This window comes from Pogonomyrmex barbatus, unplaced genomic scaffold, assembly GCF_055798465.1.
Source record: "Pogonomyrmex barbatus isolate J1 unplaced genomic scaffold, ASM5579846v1 scaffold4, whole genome shotgun sequence".
NCBI classification, from domain to species: Eukaryota; Metazoa; Arthropoda; class Insecta; order Hymenoptera; family Formicidae; genus Pogonomyrmex; species Pogonomyrmex barbatus.
Window position 1 is genome coordinate 10571520 of NW_028297138.1, and position 19391 is coordinate 10590910.

The following is a 19391-nucleotide window of genomic DNA, read 5'->3' on the forward strand; positions in this document are numbered from 1 at the left end:
CTGCGCGCACTGCGCGCGCCGGCGTGCGCGAACGAGCGAACGACGAAACGAAGTTTGCCGTAGAACTACGAGCGACTGACGGCGCCGCGCAGTCGCGGAAGTGACGTCACGCGCGGCGCAATATGGCGGACGCTGGACAACGTAAACAGTACGGCGACTACGGCAGCTCGTATGTGGGTGAGTATTTCTCTTGATTTTTCGTCTCCGTCGATCGCGAGAGGTTTCAATGAAGTGTCGCGTGCCGTCGATCGCTCGCGTGTCCTCGATAAACTCATCGCGTGCTCTCCAACATAAGCCAGCTATGTGCGAGCGGCCGCACAGAACATGCCATGCCCATGTCTCTTGACACTTTGTTCGCGCCGATTCCGCCGACGGAATCGTCGATTTTTTTCACCGGGTGTTCGCCGTGTCTACACAATCTCCGTTTTCCTCGTCTACTAGTGACCGGTATGAACACGCGATGTGTAAATCCGCAAATCACGATGGTAGAAGACGAAACGAGACGCGCGACAAAAGTGAGCGAGCGAGCGAGTGAGAGAGAAAGAGAGAGAGAGAGAGATAGAAGAAGTAAGAGGAATGACGTTGCTCGAATTTCTTAACGAAAGATGAAATGCGCGTAGGCCGTGCGTTTGCATTGTCGTGAGCTCGAGATAACGAGAATAATCATCGACGCGACACTCCCGTGGAGGTTATAACATGCTCGCAACCGGGAAAACGCATCGTCGTCATCGCGTGCGGTCCATCTATAAATACCGCGCGCGCGCGCGCTTTCTTGCGTCGGTGCTGTATCAGCCGGGAAGATCCTGTCAAAACGGAGGATGCCTACCGTGATTCTTGGATTCCATGGTGGTTTCGCATTCTCGTAGGTGTCGCCCGCTCGCGGCGAAAGCGAGACAGCTTTGTGTCCGCTACGTATATCCACGCGACCTTGCGTTCGATTAGTCAGCAAGGTTAAAAGTTGCCCATCATCCCGCGAAACATTGGGTGATGAACTGATCGACACGACGCAACGATTCCGTCATCGGCACCTTGGGAACGACGGTAGGTCTCCAAGTCGAATGCGAACTGTTGCACGGCATAGATGAGCTAACACTGACGTAATGTATGCATGTAACAACAGTCATTCTAATCGAATGCAGCGTTCCTCGAATGCGAATAGCATCACGAAGCGCGATGGATCGAGTTTAATGTAAAGTTAGAGCGAAACCAGGAAATGACACGGTGAAAGAATGTCGAAACACGTTGCCGTACGTGCTTTCTGCCAGGAATGAACATGTTGCGTTCTTCACGTCACGTGCTTGAGCAGCACTTCGAAGAGAATGCTCGAGCATACATCGTACGAATGTATGGTTGTGTTAAAGGAGCAACGCAACGTAAAATTACACGATTCCTGTTTTTCTCGGTTTCATTAAAAAAAAGTTAAATTAGTGATAGGATCTGTTTAAGTTTATACTTACGATCTTTGAAAATGTGCCGTGACTGATGACTTTTTTGCTTCGAGAACTTTGGAATTACGAAGAATGGCGTGATCGGTATTAATCTACAATCTACGTCTCGGTTAATTGCATGATTATGGAAGAAACCGCGATTCTCCGAGAATATCCGTGAAATTAATATAATTCACGTATCCGTTTATTTACTACAGATGGAGAGGAAACGTTACGTTCTCCAGACGCGCGTTATTCTATCGCCGACAAAAATGTATTACCGAAGTAAAATAAAAAACAAAAACAAAAAACAAAAAAACAAAAAGTAAACGCGTGCGCGGGAAAGAGCGCGACGCGGATAATCAAGTTGCAGAGTATCTCGCTCGGCGTTGACTGATTTGATTTCCGGAATTAAAAGTATCAAAGGACGACAAACAACGCGCGCGCGAGAGGAAACGCGAGAACGTGGGCTCGTATGTTATAACGAAGTTGCTCTTTTTAGAATCGACGTGTCGCTTTAATCCAGCGACAAGCCACGCGTACGCGACCGATGCGCGCGCGCGGTGTGTGTGTGTGTGTGTGTGTGTGTGTGTGTGTGTGTGTGTGTGTTTCATCTCTCGTTGGAAAATTAGCGAGCGCGTTTTTTCGCGTCGATGCAGAGACACGCGGAGAATCCACTCTTTCTCTTGTAACGTTGTCCTGTGCCGACGATGTCTCCTTCTCTCTTTCTCTCTTTTTTTTTCTCTCGCTCGCAGCGGGAAGTCGTAATATTATTCCGCATTAAATGAAATCCCGCGTGACAACGTTGAATGGGAAAAGCACGTCGGCACGCTCAAAGTGACGCAACGCTCTAATAACACGCACGCATGCTTGCACGCACACGCGTGCATGGCCGTTCCGGGATTGGAAATGAGAATTGCATATTGGTATGCCTATTCAGCCTGACGTGGAGTCTGTTTTATTGAATAGCATCGATAGCTTTGCCTGCCGTCCGACTGTGTATGCACGTCTGATGGAAACGAACCGGGCCCCGCTTTCCCGATAGTTTACGACGTTCCGTCGCCGCGGACGGAAACAACGCCTCACAATAAATTTCTGAGCCGCCCGCAATAAATTAGCCGGAAGTCCGGCGTTACATCGCCTCACAGTGAACCCCGAGACAATTCACTGAGTTAATTGAAGCTGATTCCCGTGGTACTTCGCCGTCCACTTGTGGGCTGTATCACTCCCTCTCCTTTCCCTACACCGAAGAAACGATTTTGCTGAAGTATCTAAAAATTTTATATCAGACTGAAAATTTTGTTGGATCATCAAAATATTTATGTAGGATGTTCAAGTTGATCGAATATCAAATTTTTGCAGTATATTCATCGCATTTAAATATCCTGTGTAATTATTTTGATGACTCAACGAAATTATTTTCAGTTTTCATATCTAGTAAGATTTTTAGATACTTCAATAAAACTCTTCTTTCCGTGTATTCCGGCAAGACATAGCTAGATCGTGATTAGACCTAGACAAGAGAAAAGTTTCACCGGCGTGCTATACCTCGAATCTATGACTCGCAGACACGTGAACATGTACGATCGTAATTTTATTTTATTTTCTCGTAATGACTTATGGCTTGTGTTCCTTCTTCTCTTGCAGAGTTTCTCTTGCATCCGCTTGGAATTGAAATTGACTAAATTATTACTCTTCAGGTATTATAACACAGGGTTTTTCTACATTTCCATCCTTCTGATTTGCCAATTAATTTTGTTTTTTCAACTGTGCGACGATATGTGACACGATATTCTAATTGGGAGAAATTAATTAGGGGAAAATTATCGTAATTGTGTAATATCTGAGAAGCGAGAAAAAATCCGACGTAGGTACAGCGTATCAATTTGTATTCTTGTTCACGTCATAATAACTCGAACTGTGATACAAAGTAAAGTTGGTATAAAGGATGTCAATTGGCTGATGAGAGCTCTGACAATCGAGCCAACACAAATGCTCGTTCTCGGCGCGTCAATACGCGCGCATACATAACATACTTAACATGTAAACTGCATATCTCCGCACGAGTTGGATTCATCAAACGCTCTCGCGTTTGTGCACTTTGCTAATTAGACTTGCATTATTCAGTCGGATGAATCGAAAGCCAATCGGTCGTGCGCCATAATCGCGATCCGGCGATACCACGGCGAAAACGCGGATCCTCCCCGCGTGAGAGAAAGCTCGAAAGCTCATCGCGAGGGAGTCAGTATTTAAGGATTTAGCGGGGGATTGGCGTGGTCCGCGTGATCCATAAAGAACTTTTATGCCCTCTCCCGCGCGATAACGTTTTGTATTCAAAGTTCCGAATGGTGCTGCATCTAGGTCGTAAAATAAAAAAAAAAAAAAAAAATAAAAAAAAAAAAAAAAAAGGAGGTGAACCTCGCATAATACATTTGTAGGCGTAACCGACGCCGCAATCTCGGGGCTTTAAAACGCGATCGCAACAGCATTTTCGAGACACAGCAATATTTCTGCCGTTTTCTCTCGTAACCCACGCAACGGTACGTTCGAGTTAGTCGGGGCTTGCAGTAAAGGCGAGCGTAGGTGCAATTGCACATGGCAGGAGAGGAGAAAGAGGCATATTTCTCTTCTTTTTTTATCGCGCAACACAAGAGAGTAAGGTACGCATTAACTTATTCCGGTAACTTTGTAAAGTGTGGCCTTTAGAAGAAGAAAGTTCAGTGATATTGATTTCTATATACAACCGCGTGTATACGATGCGACTCAATTAGCTGGAAATTGCAATAAAACTGCCGTTATAAAGTCTATTATAATAGACCAATAAATCTTTCATAATTAAACTTGTCTCTTGTATTTGGAAAATCGATACAAATCATAATTTTTTCATAAAATCATAAAAAAGTGATTCACTTTTTATACATATAAATTATATCAGAGTAGACAAGAATCAATGATATGAAATTATATTTATTATATCGTCTTGAATTAGTTTAGTTATTAAATTATATCGTTTTGGATTAGTTTAGTTATTAAATTTTTATCGATGATTTTCATTGATGATATTTGTGATAATATTTGTGACGTTAATATGTATTTGTGAAGAAATGATTTGCTTCAACAGTTATGATATTTTATTTCACTCAGCATAACGCTGTCACGAAGATTTAAGAACCTGCCGGTTGCAATTCGCAAAATTGCAATTGGGTAGAACCTTTTGAGTTGCAAAGCTCATAACCGAACTGCGTACGGCGTTGCATAAACTTCGGGAGTCGCGGTTATGCTCGGGTATATAGGAGATGGAAATATAAATAAACTCCATGGCGGATAGCATCGCGGACGAGATTAACGATAACCGAGATGCTTGAAGGAGCCACAATAATCCTAACTCACGTTCGTTTAAGCGGGGTGCGATTTCTTATGTTCACTGATCCCGTTCGCTTTCAGCTTTTCCTCCTCGCAATAAACCCTCATTTGTCGTAAAACATTTGCCTCCGCACGGTGTAAATGCCGTGGCGGGGATATACCTTCGTAAAATAAATATCTTAGGAAAGCACATCGTAAATCGACGTGGAACGCCCATCGCAATCGTTAACTTCGCGCTTACCATCCGTACAAATCGGATACCAATCTAAAATCCTCATTGGTAAAATTCTTATCGTGTAGCCACTGACTTTGATTATATTTGCTCGAGGATGTCACCTCGTAAATCGCGCTTTAACAATCGCACAAAGTAGAAAAGCAACGCGTAACGTCAACAAATATTCTTAAAAGTAGAGAAAACTATCGATGGTGAGCAGAACTTAAACCATTCGAGAAAAATGGATTTACATAAACATCCATATTTAATATCTTTATCTTTATCTTTTTTTTTAAACATATATATTACGATTTAAATAAGATAATATTAATATTTTTAAAAAAATAATATATTTTTATTAAAAAAAAACGAAAAAAACGACTATTGAAATTTTTCTAAAATGTCATGAGAGTTTTTTATTCGATAATAAGAAATGAGCGATATTTTTAAAATTTACGTTATAACGTTAAATATGGGATGTAAGATATGTAGAATATTCAAATATTTGAACGCAGTTTTATTAGATTGTGTATCCAAATCAACAATAAATTGAATAATTGCTTATGTAGCTGATAATTTCTACTTATAACATTTATGAGGCCTGAAAGTTTTCATGAGGATGCGGTGCCAATATTTGCGACATATGGCGCGATCTTCTTCTCAGTTGGCGTTCGCGAATACAAGCATACGAAATTATTCGTGTCGTCCGTTTCTAAATTAAACTTAAGCTCGTTATTTCTTCTACGGTCTGCGCAAAGATACGTACGTCATGTAACATGTCACGAATCCAAGCAAAAAGCAATACGTAAACCGAACCAAAGGTCAGAAAGTCCAAGGTACATGCATGATATTTCAAAAGAAATATTACCTAGCGTGGTAATGCGTTTCATTTTTATGTTGCATCGCTAATTACATATTTTTCTAATCTCGTTTTCAAAACTGATTATTATAATTTTTTTCGCAAGATTTTTTGATATTCATTATTTTGTTTTAAAAAATTTTTCTTATCTAAATTCTAATCTAAATCTAATTCTAAATCTAAATTCTAAAATTAATGAAAAATTCTTATAGACGAAAGCATTGACGATCTGTAAAAAAATTTATATGTTATTTTGTTAAATAAGAATTTTTTTAATTATAATAGTTATTTTTTTCCATTTATTACACAGCCTGCTTTTATATTATGTGAAAATTTAATCATAAAACATTGCAATTAGAAATGATCAGGGCGTTTTGCAAATTATGGAATCTTGCCAAAGCTCATTTCTATTTAAGTGAGACAGATTAAGACATTGAAAACATTATATTTAATCATTAAAATTTTAAAATAGTAATTATTATTTTTCATAACGGCCTTGATAGAATATGAGTATTATAGCAAGTTACTCCGAAGGAAATACCGAAGCATCATATTATAATGGCATCAGCAACTTCTTTGTGATTGATATCAATGATAATTTCATTGCCGCACAATTAAGTTTTTACACTGCACAAACAGATCTCTAAACTTTGCTCGTTGCATAGACATTAATTTATAAATGTTATTAAATATTCTTTGTATTTTTACCTTTATAACGAATTTATTATTACTTCTACTTTTATTAAGGAAACGAAATATCTTTCATTGCTGTAATATTATTTAATAATATAAGGTATAATATAAGGTATAGATTAAAGATAAATAGATCTTTTTATATTGTATAAAATGTAAGATGTTGAACAAATTACTTCAAGTGGTAATACTATGGTAATAGTATTCATCTTTTTCGTTTATTTAAATTCTTCGTTCGGTCTTTAAGTCTCTAAAATCACAATGATGTAACACGTTACGTAATAGTATTCTTTCACAATTGTGACCTACGCTCGACAATATTATACACTTTAGGAACATAAAACGGTATCTTTTGGATGAATGCAACGTATGATCATCTCCGTTTTACTCTCCTATTCGCCCTATTTGCTCCTTTCTCTTCGGCCAATTAAATCCATTTGTAATGTGGCGAGTGATGCTGAACTCGATGACGCATGAAGTAACACGAAGACGTTGAGATTGTTATCATCATCATTATATCATCTTTTTTCGTACTAACTTATATCTATTCCTGCCTCGATATAAAATCGAAATGTAAAAAGACGTCAGAAAACGACGTATTCATATATCTTGGCAAAAGTTGGACATAAAACAAACAAGATGATAACTCATATTTGGAAGAAAAACAAAAACAAAATAAGCTAAGAATAAAAGAATGAGTTTTTTTTTAATTATATTTATTGATCATCAATTTTATTTTTTGTACAGCTAAATTTAATTTTTTTTTAACTTTTATTTTTTTTTCGTTCTTGACCTGTTTGTCTTTTCTTTTCTTTTCTTTTATCACACAATCACAAAAGTTTAATTTATAGTATTGTTTAATTATACGTATTTAACAATAACTAGGATCTTAGTACTGTAATATGATGATCTTTTTTTTTCTTTTTTTTTTCTTTTTTTATTAACAATAATAAAATTAGAAGTTTGGATTAAATATAAATTTTTTACAAAGTACTTTTCAAATATATAGTTCGAGACTTCTCCAAGTGATGTAAGGTTGTATCTGACTCTGGATGTATGCGTTAACTTGAAGAAAATCCCGCAGCGCTGATGTGTATACCCCATTACGTTTCTGCGATTGTGTCAGTTGACTTCTATCGGCATCGCCACTCGTGGGATGCTGCCAACTTGCGACGTTTGCCATCACGCACGGCCTCAAGAGTGCCGATCATCAGCGGCCGGGATATTTCTAGTCTGGCTCTCTTCGCGGACTTAGTACCCGAGTATCGTGTGTGCATGGTGCATCTATGCGCCGTGTGTTTTCTCCTCGCATATCTTTTGTGTATTTAATCGCATATTTAATCGTTTTGTTCTTGTCGAGTCTTAAGTGTCGTGTCGATTCGGTGACGAATGTGAGAGTCGGAGAAGAGAGAAAATGGCCGATAAAAAAATGGTAACACCGAGACGGAAGCGGCTCAACGATCCTTTTCAAGGGTCAAGGCCGTCGGAGAGGTCGGAAGTACCAAAGGAACCGGCGAGGCCGCCGAGAACAAGAACGCAACAGATCGCAAATCTGACGAGTAACAATTCCGATTTTAGAAATGACACGCAACGTAGCATGTTTATGGAACCGCAAGAGAAACCGAGTTAGTTTTTATCAAATGACTTTTTGGAAACGCGATAGTTTTGACTGATCCGCAAGAAAGCTGTTTGAATCAGTGTTTACCAATTTTACCCCCCTTTTTGAACCCTGAAATATTTTTCACAATAATCATAAGACAACAGAAGATGCTTTCATAAATTCAATAACATAATAACAGTTATTGAAATTTTTGCGAGAATTCTGGAAACACTAATTTCAACAACTAGATTTATTTATGATAAATTAATTTTTATTTTTATATTTATAAGTTTATTGAATGTCTGAAATATGTCGATGATTAATTATCGATTTAATTATGATTTGTTTGATTTATTTTTGACAGTTTAATAACAAATTTTCGTTAAATGAGTATGACAATAATCAAAACAAGTATGATAATAACAAAATAATTAAAAGTAATCTAAACATATTCTAAAAATCTGCTTTCAGCCGAGAAGGCCCCGATGACGACCCTCGACGAGAACGTGAATCGTGTACCACGACAACAACGTAAGACAATCGAAAATATGGGTGAGTTTTCTTTTCTCAGTCGATTAAATGTCTCTTCGATTGCTGTTTAAATTTGCTTCTCTATTCGTTTCTTTGCTCTTCTCATTCGTAAATCGCATCACCGATCATAGCCGTTGTCGTATCGCTGAAAGCCTTCTAAAAATGTAACGATTCCATGCGAATTTCGAAGCGACGACCGACTTTTTGCTCACACGAGGATCTCTCTTTTCTCTCGTAAAATACTTTTTCTCTGTATACGAAAGAAAACCGACAAAAGCGACCCGTTGACTCGCTGGATCGAATTTTTGCGACGAGTTCGCGCGGCCAGCAGCTTTCTTAGGCATCGCCCAAGTTCTTCCTGCAATTCTTACAAAAGATTTGCTCTGAGTTCACAACTTTTCCAGATCGTTCGCCGCAAAAGCCGTCTTGTTCTTTCGAATTCACGTGAGTCCTCGTAATATCTCGGTCGCATGTATTTCAAACGATTCGAAAGAAAGGATGTAATGTGAAAGTTTATTATTAAGTCGCGGGAAATCTGAAATTTTCTCGAAAACCGCAAGATGTTTCTCCTTGATGTTCTCCATAACGCATGAATGATCGACACAAGTTTCTTGTTAAATTTATCTTTCTAATAATTAATATTCATTATTAATGACAGCCTATTAAACTCTCAATAATAGCGTATTTTTATTTGATTTTCTTTAAAAAAAAAAATTATTGCAATATCATGTTTGCACGAAGAATTTTAAATATGTTATGTAGGAAGTTTTTTTCAATATACTATTAATACGGCAATCGATATGCTGTAAATTATGCGTAAAAAAAATGCCTATACATATTTACGAGGAGCAAAGTTAAACTGAATAAAATAACCAGAACGTATAAAATATTTTTGTGTTTGTATGGCAACATTGTCCTTCGATAGTTCTTGCCTTGTCTTTTTACTCTGACACTTTAGTTAATTGGTTTTCCCTTTTTTTCGCCGTTTCCAGATGACAAATTCATAATCTTGTACTTACGACAATAATGTGGTAACGATGCGTACGATTACAAGGAACGAAAAGTCGATTTTGATAGTCTTCAAGTTTGAAGATTTGTGGAAGTAGTGATGAGAAAAAGGGGGCGGAAGGGACCATAGAATTATTATTCGTATTAATATAATATATTGGCTGTTCATTCAGAAACGCGTAATCGTTGAGGGTTCTCCATCGAAAGAAACGACATTTTATTGTGTAAAAATGGTTTTGATCTTGATCTCATGAACATTATTCGCAATTGCAAATATCCGCTGTACGCTTGATCTCCTTATGGAGATACATATTTATAGTGGAATATAAATATTTCGAACGTTATTATATAGGGTTCTTAACATGAAATTCTCGATAACATAAATATAAATATCCGTGCTCCTGAAATAATTTGGCAGCAATCTCGATAAATTCGCAATCAAGAGTTATTAAAAGATTTCACTCGAGATATAAATATTATTCATGAAAAATAAAATTTTTTAATTTAATATAAAATTTAATATAAAATTTTGTTAATAATTTTATTTTAAATAGAAGATATATGTGTATAGATAATTTCTTGATATGTATATGTATATTTTTAGCGTGTTTAGTACTTATATAATATTTGTTTGAAATGTTTTCAACATTTTTTGCTAAAAAATAATGTAAAATAACCATTGATAATAACATTAATAGTCGTCGGATTATAAAATAAAAAGCATGAATGATGAAATGGAAAACATCGCGCGTTGCCTTCAGTATAACAAGTATAGCATGTGATGTCACTGAAAATCGCTTGTCATATAATATGATATTATAATTTAATATATTGCCAAGCTAATGTTTATTTCGACCAATTTAAATTAACTTTAATTTCAGTTTAATTTATTCTTTAATTTTTTCTAATTCTTAGAACTAAAGAGATAAAAGAGATGAAAAGTAAGTGTTATGTCGAGATTGAAATTAATTTACATTAGTAAAAATAATGAACTGTAAAAAAGCTTTACTCGGATCGTATTAACTATTGTCTCATTATTTTAAACTTATTGTTCATTATCGATTTTTATAAAAATTTTACTGTATTTTATAATGGAGAAGTATAACAAAAAGAGATATAAAAAGTACGTTTTTATTGATTCTCGTTTATCAAATGATGATTGATTTGATTATCAAACTTCAGCTTGCCATGATATCTCCTGATATCGCTAATAAAAATGATATGTGGAGGTCTGATGAAATCAGTTCCTTCATGCGAATCTAGCGCGTTTTAATATGGAAACTTATACAATAAGAGCCGTGAGATATTCTTTTGTTTTGTAATAAACATATATCATTATTTACTTCCACATGTACGCAAAAGAATTATGAAAATGTTGAGAATAATAATAGTAATTGAGAATAAATGTTATCTGCATAATATAAATATTAATTTAAAACACAGTTTTTACGTTCTAGCAAATAGCAATCTTTTTTTATTTGTGACAAGAGAGACGTAAAAAATGGGATGACAGAGCTGTTTTGTTCTAATTTCCCACTATGTCCTTTTGCCGTATAATTATTAGCGATGGACTCTCGTGACGCGAATAACGGTCGAGTAGTTAGCTTATTATACTACACGGCAACAATTTCGAGAACGAGAATTTCTTGTTTCACTTCGTCTATTTTATCTGAAAATAGTATTCCGTCTTTGTATTATAACGGTACTTCTTGTATCATTTTTTTGAATAGAGAAACTCAACTTTTTCTATGCTTACCAAAAAACACCGCTATAAAGAGAAATCTATTATACTTGAATTTATTCAAAAAAAGAACATTTTAATATTAAAATTCAAAATTTTTGTTTTATTACACAATGGTGATAACATATATATATGATATAAGCTACAACTACAGGATATCCGGAGTAACCTGTCTGAGAGAGACTTTCTATAAAGAGATCTCGCTAATTATAAGTAGATGCATTGAACAATTTTCTACTTAATAGCTGACGAAATATTTATTGACACAATCTTCTAAATAATGTATTCAAGTTTTCTGATCAATCTATTGCTCGCATTTAAATCCCTCCATCCCGGTCTCAGCTGATTTGAAGGCACATGTCACAGGTCAACGTGTTAGATACGTAATTGGTGGCGGTTTTAGTCTTGGATTATTTGTTTTTGCACGTGTGCGATAAATTACACCGGGAACACTTACGAACTACATACAACACATTACACATATGTGTAATGTGTTGAATTACACATATGTGTAATTTCTTCATTATATTTTTCCTTTTATTCATCGTGTTCCTTTTGAACGGCAGTGTATCGACAGCTCTGATTAAATTTTGTAGTTTGAAAGAAATAAAATTAATTTTTTTTAGCAACATTTTTACTGGTTCTTTTTCTTTTAATTCTAATGATTCGGTTTTATTATTATTGTATCCATCGTCTGTAGTAGAAATGTTTTTGTTCAATTATTTTTCTTTTTGCAGATTATTTAGGAAAGAACGATCGAATAGAAAGGCTTTCGCCGATGGACGCACAGATAGAAGACGTGGATGGTGGACGACCTGTCCAAGTGGTACTTGCTCATCCAGATCATACCTTCGAATTAGATGAAGATGCATTGTCTGAAATTCTCCTACATGACGACGTGAAAGATAGAAGTGTGGTTGTGGTGTCTGTTGCAGGTGCCTTCAGAAAAGGCAAAAGTTTTCTTCTTGACTTTTTTCTTCGTTACATGAACAACAAGGTAGATGATACTTGCATATTCATTTGATGTTTTGTTGCAATTTCAAATTAAAAGAGCGTATTAAGTGGGATTTAAAATAGATATTTACCAAATTTGTATTATTTCATGCTCATTCGTCATGGATCGACACAAACTCGATTATTGTGATCACGAATTTCATAATTTACGCATCGCGGCGATCAACAGTACATATTACACAACGATGCCGACACGTGGTTAGGCGCCGAGGACGAGCCGCTGAGTGGTTTTTCGTGGAGGGGTGGTTCCGAGAGAGACACCACGGGAATATTGATGTGGTCGAAAGTTTATCCCGCTACCTTGGCGAACGGTGAAAAGATCGCTGTGATTCTTATGGATACTCAAGGCGCTTTCGACAGTCAGTCAACGGTGCGAGATTGCGCAACGGTGTTCGCATTGAGTACAATGCTGTCCTCCGTGCAGATATACAATCTGTCGCAAAACATTCAGGAGGATGATCTTCAGCATCTGCAACTGTTCACCGAGTATGGTAGACTGGCACTTGAGAGTTCCGATAGCACGCCTTTCCAGAGACTGCAGTTCTTAATCAGAGACTGGGTTTATCCATACGAGGCTGATTACGGTGCGAATGGTGGAAAGAAGTTGCTCGACAAGAGACTGGAGATTTCCGACAGGCAACATCCAGAATTACAGAGCTTGCGAAAACACATCAAGTCCTGTTTTTCGGATATTTCGTGTTTCCTCATGCCGCATCCCGGTCTCGAGATTGCAACAAATCCAAAATTCGATGGTAGGTTATCCGAGATACAATCCGAGTTTAAAAAACAATTGAAAGTGCTCATACCGATGATATTGGCGCCGGAAAATTTGGTAACTAAAAAAATCAACGGCCAAGTTGTGAAAGCGAAAGATTTAGTGGAATATTTCAAGAGTTACATTAATCTTTACAAAGGAGATGAACTTCCTGAACCGAAAAGTATGCTCGTGGTATGTATAATTCAATATATCTATATTTCAACATTTCTATAATTTAAGAGTTTTATCAATAATTTTTTATTTCATTCAACTAGAAAGAGTAATCCCAAGTGCAGTAATTATATTTTGCATTTACAGGCTACAGCAGAAGCTAACAATTTAACTGCCGTAGCAGAAGCTAAGGATTTGTATCTTCAAATGATGGAAAATGTATGCGGTGGGACGAAACCATTTTTAGCAACGGCTCATTTAGAATCCGAACATCAACGTTGCGTGGATTTAGCTCTTCGTCAATTCCAGAATAAACGAAAGATGGGCGGAGAAGAATTCAGTCAAATATATATGGAAAAATTAATTAAAGTAACTACTACTGTACATTTATTAATTACTAAAGTTTTTTCATTTATAATTTATCTTTTCTTTTCCTGTATGTTTGTTTTGTCATAACAAATTATTTTCTTTTTATGATACAGAACATGGATGAAGCTTTCTTGCAATTTAAGGCACACAATGAAAGCAAAAATATCTTTAAGGCTGCGCGAACGCCAGCAGTGTTTTTCGCAATTGCCGTTACTATGTACATTTTATCCGGAATATTTGGTCTTGTTGGTCTGTACACAATAGCAAATATATGTAATTTTATTATGGGTGTTGGCCTCCTCACACTTGTCCTATGGGCATATATAAGGTAAGTTAAAATATTACATATGAAGTTTTTATCATTCTACGATTTCTGAGTATTATTTTTATTCGGATGTTATTTAGATATAGTGGAGAATTTAGAGAAATCGGAACACAAATAGACGACTTAGCCAGTACAATATGGGAAAATGTAAGTATGAACACTTTTTCAGGGATTAATTATCAAAGATTCTTTATGTTCTCTATATATTTTTACTTTTAATTTTTATCGGATATAAAACCATTCTGATAAAAATTATTGTTCACAGTGTACTAATGAAAAACGATATTTAAGAAAGGTAGATTTTTTTTACTCACTTATTAGTTTTACAAACATGTAATGTTTCGTGTTCCAATGTATCTGATTTTCATTTAATCTAAAGTATGATTTATGAAAAAGGAATTATAATTAAAGCATAAAATTTTATTAAATATTTCAATCTGCACTAAAATCACATATATATAAAATATATCTATTTCTCTATGTCACATACAAACAGCACTTGTCAATTGTGATATTTGTGATATTTACCTTGCATATTAACAATGTTCATACAATGCTCACATTACAATTAACATGTAATATTTTTTTATTGCAACAGGTCTGGCTATGCGCTCATCTTTGTTATAAATTTACTTATACGTTAAGATACCTAATCCTATCTATTATTGTAATTATATTTACAATACCTATATGTCATTTTACTTATCGCGATCTTCGTAGACATGGCTATATCTGATCACACGCTTTCTTTCTTTTCTAATTTTAGTCCTTAATTATCTCAATTTCGAATTGCTTGTCTCTTCGACTCTTTATGTTCCTTACACATCTATGTTTCGCACATTTTTTCTTACTACCAGAGTCGTTTAGTAACAGAAGCATAACTATTAATATCACTCTCTTTTATTGTCTTTTTTTTTTTATTCCTGTCATAAGCTGAGTGTTAACAGGAGCAAATATCAAAAGGTATGGCATTTGGCTAGATATATTATCAAATATATTATCATAGTTCAATTTTCTAATAACATCGATCTGATCTTTCTCCTCGAATGTTATAACTGTGATTGCTTAATCAAAAAGCTATTTCTTCCATGTAACTATTACTATTTCCATGTTGATGCATTAAAATTCATAAAATAAATATTGCATTTTGTAGTTAAAAACTAAAATCATTAATATCTCAAAATTTAGAAAAAAGATACATATAACTATACAGAATCAATCATATATTATAATTATTAATAAAATAGTGCAATAATGACGGAAAGAATTATTTTTATTTTTGTTCAGTTCATGAAGCCAATCTACCAGCAATTTGTGGAGAAGTCAGTGTCTGTAGCAGTGGCGCAAGCTGCTGAAATGGCGGTGACGAATTCAACAATGAACGCCACTGTCACTGTCAATGGCAAGCCTAAATTATCGTAATATTCATTCCCACGATGTCCTGATTGTTCAAATGAATCGAAATATTGCATCCTTATATGTTAATATGAAGTGGCATAACCAAATTTTATATCGTCTTCTTTTTGACAAATCGCCATGAATAGTTTTCTCTGTTTAAAACTGGATTAAACATTATGGCTTGGAAATACTAATTTGAAAATGACTGTGAATGTATATATGATGTATTCTAATTATAAAAACAGTGTTAGATCGAGGGAAATCGTGATTACTAATATTGCCTATATCCTTGATATGGATGTTGTAAAAATAAAATCTTGAACTGACGAAAAATATTATTGTAACTTGATTTGAAAGTTTTATCACAAGGATGTTAACATATTTAAAGAATTATCAGAAATTATTAAAAAGTAGGAAAGTGCATTTTTTGAAAATATTACGAAACGTTAGGAAAAATAAGTTCTTATGTAACAAGTCTTTTTGTTCTTTTCCATTAAGTATATACATTTTTTCTGTTGTATCCATTACGTTTAAAATGCATTTCGGATGTTTTGTTTTAATAAGAAGGATTTTGTTTTGCTCTTAAGATTACGTTTAACGCTTGTTATTTTATGTGTTATTTATTCATGCTTGGACTAATAAAGTTCAGATTTCATTCGTGCCAGAACGCGCTACGTGAGTTGTAACTGGACTACTATTTAATAAAGGAAAAAAATGTACATATTGCACGACGTTATTCACATTCTGCATAGTTTGGAAAAAGTGATAAAAACATTTAGAATTTATTAACATAGATATTCGACGTAAATATTCACACGCCATATTGCTGTAGTATATGACTTCATTAAATGCAATATCTCGAAGTTGCCCAATGTTATATTGACCTACTTAAGAATAATATAAGTCTTATTGCCAATAACACTGTTAATAGTAACCAAATTTGTCGTAAATATGCTCGACTCCGTTTCCTAGTACTCATTGAATAAAATTGTCTAATATTACTATTTTAAATTTGTGATATTACATTTACCTAAAAACGATTTAAATGTATAAAAATGTATAAAAATAATCAACCTTTTCATTCACTTGAATTTTGTTCAATGAGTAATTTTGATAATAAAATTTGACGTATGCGTGTATTAAAACTCTACCAAGTCTTGCCAAATTATTAATATATTCTATATTCGATCTAACAAACTTGATAGAGTAATGAATTTATTTATTCTTGCATAGAATTATCATTTTTAAGTACATTAACAAATTATAACACTAAACTTGTAAAATTTTATTGAAAGATAATTATGGGTTAATAAAGATAATATACTTTGAAAAATATATGATATAATTTTGCGTATACAAAAATACATCGTACTTTTCCTGACATAGCAAAAATTAAAAGTGTACTTGGTGGTGGTTTTAATAACATTATAATTTAAGTATTTGAAATCTTTACATGAATGTAGACGTACATAAAATGTGAGCTAACACATACTTTATATATCAAAATATAATAGCTGCTTTATAACGTGATAAATCTAAATTTTAAAGTGCATTGTTTTTTTTTTATCTTTTTGTATTTCCATTAACAAACATAAATATTAGGCAGCTTTAAACATATTCTTGATACAATTGTTTTATTAGTTGAGATACAAGTGATTAAGTTTTGTATTATTAATATATAGTCATATTCATCATGATACTTTATACAAAATGGGAATGTATGTAGGATAATAAAATTTAGCAGAAATGCATGTGGTTATAGCGGTGCCATTAAAATTCAATTGTGGGTTACCAAGATTTTGTATCCCGTGCTAAATTTTATTTACTAATTTTATGGAAATCTATCCCAGATTTTACTTGTAATTTCGTAAGTTATATAAAAGTAAATAAGTTTAGCAGGCGATTGCGCATTGACCCAAATTTGTGATTAAGTTCATCAACTACACTTGATATTTAAATCACTATTCTCCATCACAATATCGTACTTCAGACTTGAGATAATATGTACATAAATCGATTGAACGATTTTTTTCATATTAAAGCAATTATATTGTTATGCAGTTTTATATAAAAAAAATTAGCAACTGATATATAAATATATAACGGTTGAACGAACAGTGATATTTGTATGAAAAAACCTGTAGTACTTATACATTTTACACAGTTGTGATGTAATTAAAAATATACAAACATGACACTATTGAATAATTTGCAGTTGCGATTATTGACGAAGTTACCTTGATTAAAAATTTTGTATAATAAAAAGAAACTTGCGTAGGATGCATTATATATATTTACTGAACATATAATTTTACCTTTGAGCTACTTATTTTATACTAATATTGTAATAAAAAATTAATAAAATAAATAATTATGTATATTCACATCCAACTGCAGTAATAATTTTTTGATTTCACATTATTAATTTGTTTAAGATACAAACAATGTTATATAATACAAGATACAAACAATGTTATATAATACAATGTTATGATAATAATTAAATGTGACAATAATAACTAAGATAATTAGGCATAAGTTATGAATAGAAATATAAATTTCATAATATAATATAATTTCATTTCTTTTATTTAGAAAATAAAACTCCCTTTCTTCATTGAAGAATTTAATATATATAATCAGTATATTTAAAAATTATCAAGTCTTGAACATCCTTCTCACCATATCTTTATTTCTCTGAATAGATTCTTGTAATTTGGTGTTATAGAGATTAAACTGTTCTTTCGCCAAATGATTACTAGACTCTAAGATTAATACTGCCTTCAAATCTGCCACAGCTTTCTCGTTATCTCCCATGTTACCATATGCCATTCCTCTTCTATATAAGGCCTTAACATTATTTCTATCTTTGTCCAAAACTTTGGTACATAGTGTCAAAACATATTGATAGTTTTTCTGCTTCAGATGACAAATTGCCATATTGTTGTACAGAGCAAGTCTCAAATCATTAATATTGTACTCCAACTGTTTATCTAATTCTAAATCTGTTATTGGTTCCAGTGTTATCAAAAGCTTGCAAGCTCTGCTGAATTTGTGAAACGCGTCTGTAACACGAGAGCAATTGAACAATTCCATACCTCTTTCTTTATATCTTAAAGCTACTTCATATTTTTCCTCCGGAGTCCATTCCCAAACTGGTTTGTGACGATTACAAAGAGACAACGTGATTTCAAACTGGATCTTTATAGATTCATCAACATCTGATTGTACAGGCATGACAATGGTAACAAGGCTCGTCTCATTGATATTCATCATGCAAATCGCTCTTTCGACTTTCCTATCGATTTCTGAACTTGCTTCCCCTATAACCACTGTCTTCTTAGATTCACCGACAAGAATAGTGGAATGATACTTCTCTTTCAAATTCTCTTCGCATGTTCCGGTGACATTTATTTTCTCTACAACAATGATGCACACAGAACATTCTGTTGGCTTTTTGACAAATATTCCCGGTTTTAGCACGTTTTTTCTTATGCTTTTGTCCGCAGATTCCCATGATCGGAACATCACGATTATATGTCAATGATTGATCCTATAAAACGATACTATTAATCAACAATTGTCATGAAACGATTATAATTAACATAGCATTAACATAGTGCAAATTTAATACGCAAGCTATTGGACTATTTCATTTTAAGGTAACTCTTTAAAACTTACTTTAAACAATAACATTGAAATCTAGTCTTACCTGAGAACTGCCATATTGCGGGAACCAGAGAAAACTAAAAATCTAATTATAGGTTATTCGCGACTACTTGGAGTAAAGAAGGTGTATAGTTTACCGATAAGTCCGAAAAAATTTATAAACTTTAAAATGTAAATGTTTTACATGTAAATTACAAATTTACGTGTAAATATGTTCTACAACTAATTATTTAATACAATAAAATCACCAAA

The 19391-nt window shown here is 34.1% G+C and overlaps 3 protein-coding genes across 10 annotated transcripts in view; 1 reads left to right on the forward strand and 2 right to left on the reverse strand.

Moving 5' to 3' along the window:
- Positions 1 to 1697, reverse strand: part of LOC105423600 (uncharacterized) — a 383169-nt gene extending 381472 nt beyond the window's left edge. Inside the window, exon 1 of the mRNA XM_089080981.1 lies at positions 1458 to 1697. The gene's annotated coding sequence lies outside the window, so the exon portion shown is untranslated. The remainder of the gene's footprint in view (positions 1 to 1457) is intronic.
- On the forward strand, positions 26 to 17678 carry atl (atlastin GTPase). Of its 7 annotated transcripts, XM_089080990.1 has the most exons (11): positions 80 to 177; positions 867 to 1041; positions 8628 to 8708; positions 12174 to 12433; positions 12620 to 13399; positions 13526 to 13747; positions 13861 to 14075; positions 14153 to 14219; positions 14338 to 14367; positions 15006 to 15035; positions 15360 to 17678. In XM_089080990.1, the coding sequence occupies exons 1-11, from the start codon at positions 172 to 174 to the stop codon at positions 15492 to 15494; spliced, it is 2001 nt and encodes a 666-aa protein (XP_088937116.1). In that variant the 5' UTR covers positions 80 to 171; the 3' UTR covers positions 15495 to 17678. The 7 variants fall into 7 exon arrangements, with proteins under 7 accessions (XP_088937117.1, XP_088937116.1, XP_011646470.2 ...); XM_089080991.1 differs by lacking the exon at positions 867 to 1041 and having other exon boundaries at positions 26 to 177; XM_011648168.3 differs by lacking the exons at positions 80 to 177; positions 867 to 1041 and adding an exon at positions 7574 to 8181.
- A 360-nt stretch (positions 17679 to 18038) lies between these two features.
- Positions 18039 to 19247, reverse strand: LOC105433065 (peptidyl-prolyl cis-trans isomerase FKBP4). 2 transcript variants are annotated; one of them, XM_011648162.3, is made up of 2 exons: positions 19183 to 19247; positions 18039 to 19023 (listed from the first exon to the last, which is right to left on the reverse strand). In XM_011648162.3, the coding sequence occupies exon 2, from the start codon at positions 18996 to 18998 to the stop codon at positions 18129 to 18131; it is 870 nt and encodes a 289-aa protein (XP_011646464.2). In that variant the 5' UTR covers positions 18999 to 19023; positions 19183 to 19247; the 3' UTR covers positions 18039 to 18128. The 2 variants fall into 2 exon arrangements, with proteins under 2 accessions (XP_011646464.2, XP_011646463.2); XM_011648161.3 differs by having other exon boundaries at positions 19152 to 19196.
- Between the last annotated feature and the right edge of the window lie 144 nt (positions 19248 to 19391).